The sequence below is a fragment of the Vulpes lagopus genome, chromosome 12, assembly GCF_018345385.1.
Source record: "Vulpes lagopus strain Blue_001 chromosome 12, ASM1834538v1, whole genome shotgun sequence".
Lineage (NCBI taxonomy): Eukaryota > Metazoa > Chordata > Mammalia > Carnivora > Canidae > Vulpes > Vulpes lagopus.
The window spans coordinates 54,058,956-54,065,874 of NC_054835.1; the positions used below are offsets into that span (position 1 = coordinate 54,058,956).

A 6,919-nucleotide genomic window follows, 5' to 3' on the forward strand; every position below is an offset into this window, starting at 1 on the left:
AAAATCGATAACCTCGGGGTTCCCGGAGCCTGCCTGAAAAGACGCTCGTGTGAGAGCAGAGGGTGGATGCTTGCAGAGAAAACGATCCAGATGCCTTATGGAGCTGGGGGGACCCGAACCCAAGGGGCAAAGGCACTGCTGCCTTCCCAGAGCTGCCAGCCCGGCTCTGGTGCACCGGCTCCCAAAGCAGCCGCCAGGAGCCGGGGCCTGGGATCTGCCCTCTGTGGGTTCCAATCGGGGCTTCACCCCTTCCTGCAAGGACAAGCCTTCCTTCTCCCCGGCGGGCGAAATTGGGGTGAAGACAAGAGCCACCTCTCCCTGGTGCCCCTGGAGATGGGAGACCCCAGGGGACAGATGCCCCATTTAAGTGCCCCATGAATGTCAGCGACTGGGAGGTATTAATTTACCCTTATGCACACCTGTTCTTAAAGGAACTGGAAGAGGCAAGTGGAAAAGAGGACCTTGCTCGCTCGGGACAGGTTAGAGGTCTGCAGAAAAGGTGACCACAAGGAAATAGGAGAAACCCCTACAAAGAGGCTCACAAATGCACACGGGGGGGGGGGGGGGGGGGGGGGGAATCCCTTTATTTAAATGGGAAAAAGAAAAATCTCTGCAAAAGATGCTCAGTGCACACGTCTAAACAGAGTGGTGGATAATAAGTGTTGGGTCTTTAAACCGGATGTGAGGTCAAGCCTAGCAAAGCGGAGGAGGGGGCTGGGGACGGGGAAGGAAAAGACAGTGGAGGGAAGGGGCAGGGGGGAGGGAGGCGGCCCATCATTTTCTTCCCGGTCGGCACTATTAGTCTCGGCCAGTAGGGGGCAGAGGCGTTGCCATGGGAAAGGACGAACGCCATCGTGATTCTTGACCCTCGGCAGACACCGTACCCGGTTTCCTTCGAGGGTGGGGTTAACCGCCCGGAAGCGGAAGTCTCGCTCTCTTCCGTTCTCCATCCCTGCCGCCTCCTGTGAGTGTCTCTGCGGGTAAAGGGGAGCCTGGGGGGCCATCCGGGGTAATCCGCGAGTGGGTGAGGCCTGGGGGCCGCGGGCGTGGGCCGCGGGTGCGGGGAAGGAGGCTGGAGCGCGGCGGCCTGAGCATTTCGGCGGCGAGAGGGAGGGTGGGGAGGAGAAGCGGGGTCGTGGCCGCTCCCCGCGCCCCGCTGACGCCGACGTTGGTGTCCCCGCAGGTGCCGGCGCGCGCTGACCCCTGCGACCCCCGTTGCCATGGTGAGTGTGGCCCGCGCTGGACCCCCTCGGGGAGGGCGGGGGGCGGGGACCCCCGGTTCCCGCGAGGAGCTGGTGGCGGTGCTCGGGTCACGGCCGGAAGCGGCGTCCGCGCACCTCACCAGCGCTGGCTTTGCGTTGCAGCCTCGCAAAATCGAGGAAATCAAGGACTTTTTGCTGACGGCCCGGCGGAAGGACGCCAAATGTAAGTGGTCGGCCCGGGCGTGCGGCCGCGTGCGCCCGGAGCAGTCGCGCCCTGGTCTGTGACTCTGCCCCCCCCCCCCTCCCCTGTCTCACAGCATCCCTACCCTGGTCCTTCCCTGCTCCCTAACTCTGCACCTTCCCGCGTCCCTCCCTTGGTCTGTAACTCTGCCCCCCCCTCCCCCATCTTACAGCATCCCTACCCTACACCTTCCCTGCTCCCTAACCCTGCACCTTCCCGCGTCCATCCCCTGGTCTGTAACTCGCCTCCCCCCACCCCCCCCAGCATCCCTACCCTGGTCCTTCCCTGCTCCCTAACCTTGCACCCTCCCGCGTCCCTCCCCTGGTCTGTAACTCTGCCCACCACCCCCCCAATCTCACAGCATCCCTACCCTAGACCTCCCCTGCTCCCTAACCCTGCACCTTCCCGCGTCCCTCCCCTGGTCTGTAACTCGGCACCCGCCCCCCAGCATCCCTACCCTGGTCCTTCCTGCTCCCTAACCTTGCAACTTCCTGTGTCCCTAACTGTCCCCCTCCCCCATCTTGCAGCATCCCTACCCTGGTCCTTCCTGTTCCCTAACCCTGGACCTTCCCGCAGTTCCTCCCCTGGTCTGTAACTCTGCCCCCCCCCCCCCAATCTCACAGCATCCCTACCCTAGACCTCCCCTGCTCCCTAACCCTGTACCTTCCTGGGTCCCTCCCCTGGTCTATAACTCTGCCCCCCTCCCCCCAGTCTCACAGCATCCCTACTCTAGACCTTTCCCTGGTCCTTCCCTGCTCCCTAACCCTGGACCTCTCCATCGCACTCTAGATTTCACCCCGTCTCCACCTTGGGACCCCCACCCTGCCCATGCCCTAGACCTTCCCGCAGTCCTTCCTCTGGTCCCTAACCTAACCCTGGACACACACACACACACCGTCCCTGTCCTAGACCTCCCTCCAGTCCCTTCCTAGACCTTTCCCCCCCAGACCCTCGTTTCCGGAGTATCAGACCGAGGGCGGCTGTTGAAGCCTATGCCTGGCTGCCAAGAGCAGGGATTTTCTCCTATTTCCCAGAAGAAAGAACTTTGTTGGGTAGTGTGTTCCCTTCTTAATTGTGAGCATTTTTGAATCCATCCTTATTTCAGAAAAGGTATATATGGTCCGAGCAGAGTCCTTAACTAGGTGCAAGTCTGGAAACGCATGTCCGGGAACCCTGACCTTGGTGCCGCGATGGGTTCTGGGCCCACTTCTGATACAGGCCCTGCACAGGGAGCTGTAGGAGTTAGTTTCCCTCGCCCGTGAATAAAGGAAAGGGGACGATGCATCAGAAGCCCACAGCAGCAAGCTTTGGGTGGATCAAGTACCAGCCCCCGGTGCCCTGTGTTCTCACTGGTGCACCCCTGGTGGGAGGGCGGCTCATGCTTCGTTCGTACTGTGTAGATCTTGAATTCACATGGGGGGCGGGGTAGTCCATAGTTTTCATTTGCTGCCACATCAAATGCTCCTTAAAGCTTCCTTTCCTGCTCACAGATGTGTCATCAAGAACATCAGTCATTTGTGAAAGTAGAGCCGTGTTCTGCTGACAGCTTGAGGTGGCCAAGGCCCTAATGCTCTGTCAGTGGAAGGATGAAGTGGTGGGAGCGTGGGGAGAGCGCTGTAGTTGGTTCACGGGGATGCAGAGGGTCCTGTTAGTGTCCCTCTGCCTGTGATCCTCTAGGACTGTTTGAATGGTTGTCATCTGTGGGAACAGGTAGGAGCATCTGCCCTGTCCAGTTTTTTTTTTTTTTTTTTTTGGTAAGATTTTTATTTATTTATTCATGAGAGACACAGACAGGCAGAAACACAGGGAGAGAAGCAGGCTCCCTGCGGGGAACCTGATGTGGGACTCAATCCCGGGACCCTGGGATCATGACCTGAGCCAAAGGCAGACACTCAACCACTAAGTCACCCAGGCGTCCCATGCCCTGTCCAATTCAGAGACCAGTGACACTGTCGTGCTATAAAGAGAGGTTATTGTGACTGTCTCGTTCAGACTAGGGACATTGGGGTCACTGCCTGGCTCCCATCCTAATTCTGTCAGTAGGTAGCTGTCCTCAACACATGTAAACACAACACTACCTTTTTCCTCCATTGAAGGGGGCGCTGATAATAGCATCTGTCCCAGGTATTGGTGCAAGGCTCACATCAGAGGACCCTTGAGACTCCTCACTATGATGAAGAACTGGAATTCAGGATCCTGATTTTAGACCAAGTGGCCTGTGAGGGTCCAGGGTTACGGTCCTGTGGACACTGTAGAGTGCTCAGTGTTTGTTGAGTCAGCATTTTAAAAACATTCATAATTATAAATATGCATAACACAAGCCTCACTTAGGTGTACAGTCCACTGGCAATGGGGACCTTTCGAGCTACATTTTCTGAACTTGTGATCTTGCAAAACTGAAACTACACTCAAACACTTAACTCAACATCCTCTCCAGTGCCCGGCTTCCTCCATTCTGCTTGCTTTGTGGATCTGACTGCTCAAGATGCTCCAGTGAAGGAAATCAGTGTTTGTCCTTGCATGACTGGCTGGCTTCATCTAGCCAGGGTCTTCGGGTTCATCCATGTTGTGTAGCATTTGTCAGTTTCCTTTTTAAGGCCAAATACTCCATCGTGTGGGTGTGCCACGGCTTGTTCATCCAGTGTGGACATTTGGGTGGTTTCTACCTTTTGGCTATTTCGAATCCTGGTCCCTTGAACATTGGTGTACAGATTCCTTGTTTCTGCCCCTAAGTGAAGTACTGCGCAGTACGGTGGTGTGGGATAAAGCTTTTTCTTTAAGAGCTCCACGTGTCTTCCCTTAATTGATAGGCATCTGCCAGCTGCTAGGGGCCATGCAGTGCACTTAGCTTTAAAAGGAATGTTAAGATAGCAAAACAGGTTGATTTGAATGAATACCCAGTTTGTTGAGTTTATTAAAAGAAGCTGAGGCAGCCATTGCCTTGGGCAGGCTTGAGTGCTTTCTCCTGTGATATTCCTCATTTCTTCAGTTTCTAGCAGAGATGGAGTCTAGGTTAATCTCCTTGCTCCTTGCTTCTGTGGGGGCTGAGTGCGTGTCTGGTCAGGCACACAGGCTGAGACGCTGGAGCCTCAGAGTGGACCTTAGCCACCTGATTCGTGATTGGCACTTTATTGAGTTTGTAATAATGGCTGTTTTTAAAGTTAGAATGAGTGACGCCTGGGTGGCTTAGTGGTTGAGCATCTACCTTTGGCTCGGTGCATGATCCCAGGGGTCCTGGGATCAAGTCCAACATCAGGCCCCCTGCAGGGAGCCTGCTTCCCTCTGCCTGTGTCTCTGCCTCTCTCTCTCTCTCTGTGTCTCATGAATAAATACATAAAATCTTTAAATATGAGTTTTGATGGATACATGAAATGACTAACTTTCAGGAAAGTCAGTGTCCTCCAGTGGCCAGAGCCTGGAAAATGGGTTTTGAAATGTAAGGAAAAGCTTTAGCGCATAACTCGGGCAAGGGGATGGGTATCCTAAAGGAAGTGATTACCATTGCCCCAGGGGTGGAGAACCTATTCCCAGAATTAGAGAGGTAGAAAGTTCTTGATCAGAGCAGATAATCCACTTCCTCATTTGATGAGGTACTGTTAATCCTTTAAAAAATAAGATGGATAGGGACCCCTGGATGGCTCAGCGATTGAGCGCCTGCTTTATGCTCAGGGCGTGATCCCAGGGTCTGGTAATCGGAGTCCCAAGTCCTGCATTGGGCTCCCCACTGGGAGCCTGCTTCTCCCTCTGCCTGTGTCTCTGTGTCTCTCATGAACAAATAAATAAAATCTTAAAAATAATAAGATGGATACAGAATGTTCTCGGGTGGTGTTCCATGTAGCAGATTCCTATGTTTTTGTGTGTAAACCAGTTAACGTTAAGTCTTAGGCTCTGACACTACTATAAAGGAACTGTAGGTTTCTGACACTCTAAAATATTAAAGTCTTAGAGGACCTCTGGTTTTCTGTTTCCACAAAGGGGACGATACAGGGAGGTAAGCACAGCCCTGACCACGGTTGCTGCCACAAATGCCACTTTTCTGCATAAATTTAAAATGGGTGAACTGCGTGATGGCTTTTCTGCAATAACTTTAATTGCCGATTCTGGTCTCTTTGGTAGCCGTCAAGATCAAGAAGAATAAGGATAATGTGAAGTTTAAAGTTCGATGCAGCCGATATCTTTATACTTTGGTCATCACAGACAAAGAGAAGGCAGAGAAACTCAAGCAGTCTCTGCCCCCAGGTAAGCGAGCCTGGAATCCTGGGGGGCTGATCAGAAATGTGGAAGGTGCGTGCTTCGCTGTTGCGTTTCTTGAGTAGTCCCCAGATTGAGGAAAGTCCATTTTGCAGCTTGTCTTAATATCTCTCTTGCTGTTGGTAGTGCAAGGAATGAATACTTGTGGTTCTCAGAGTTTACATCCCATACCAGAGTGTTTCCCTGGCCAGAGGACAGTTTGTTTTACTCCTGTCCATCCTTTTCTGACACAGAATAGTAACAGCTAACACTTACTCTGTGGATAACTCTTCCTTCTCCCCACAACCCTACAAGGTAGGTGCTGGTACCGATCCTCAATTTTGCAGATTGGAAAATTAATTACTGTAGGCCATGAGCCTAGGTTTAGCCATCCTGACTGCAAGGAGATGGCCTAGGGTGCAGAGTGGTCTCAGAGGCTGCTGCTTGCAGTGGAAAGGTCTCCAGTGCAGCTTGGCTTTCTAAGAACTTCTTGAAAGCTCTTCATGAAGGCTGAGAGAGGGAATGTGTGTTTTGGTTGTTTTTATCAAACACTAACTTGGTTTTATGTTTTACCCCCTTAAGGTTTCTTTATTTTAGAGAGAAAACATGGTGGGGTTGAGGGGGGCAAAGGGAGGGAGAGTCCTAAGCAGACCCTGCTGACCGTGGAGCCCCACATGGGACGCGATCTCACAACCCTGAGATCACAACCTGAGTGGAAACCAGGAGTCAGATGCTAAACCCATTGCACCATCTGGGCACCCCTAAAACTAACTTAATTTTTTTCCCTTTTAAAAAAAATTTTTTTTAATCTTTTTTATTGGAGTTCAATTTGCCAACATATAGCATATCACCCAGTGCTCATCCGGTCAAGTGCCCCCCCTCAGTGCCCATCACCCAGTCACCCCAACCCCCCCCCCCCCTTTTTTAAGAGTGAGCGTGCAAGAGGGGCAGAGATTGAGGATCTTAAGCAGGCTCCACGCTCAGTATGGAGCCTGATGTGAGGCTTGATTTCACAGTTTCAATTAACTTAATATTTTAAGCACAACCACCATTTTCTGCTTAATTTCTGAGTTTTGTTCACCCTTATTAGCTTGAGTACAAAATCTGGACAAGAGTAACTAAATAAAAATGTGTATGTTCGAGGTGACTTACTTTTGTATCTCTTTTCCTCTAGGTTTGGCAGTGAAGGAGCTAAAATGAACCTGGCCCACTGATTTGAACTGTATTAAAATTTTAAAAATTCTTA

At 52.3% G+C, this 6,919-nt stretch overlaps 1 protein-coding gene across 2 annotated transcripts; it reads left to right on the forward strand.

Annotated features, from left to right (window-relative positions):
* The first annotated feature begins 900 nt into the window (after window positions 1-900).
* On the forward strand, window positions 901-6,919 carry RPL38 (ribosomal protein L38). 2 transcript variants are annotated; one of them, XM_041723850.1, is made up of 5 exons: window positions 901-964; window positions 1,184-1,223; window positions 1,365-1,425; window positions 5,560-5,682; window positions 6,848-6,919. In XM_041723850.1, exons 2-5 carry the CDS (start codon window positions 1,221-1,223, stop codon window positions 6,871-6,873), a joined length of 213 nt encoding a protein of 70 aa, XP_041579784.1. In that variant the 5' UTR covers window positions 901-964; window positions 1,184-1,220; the 3' UTR covers window positions 6,874-6,919. The 2 variants fall into 2 exon arrangements, with proteins under 2 accessions (XP_041579784.1, XP_041579785.1); XM_041723851.1 differs by lacking the exon at window positions 901-964 and adding an exon at window positions 1,006-1,024.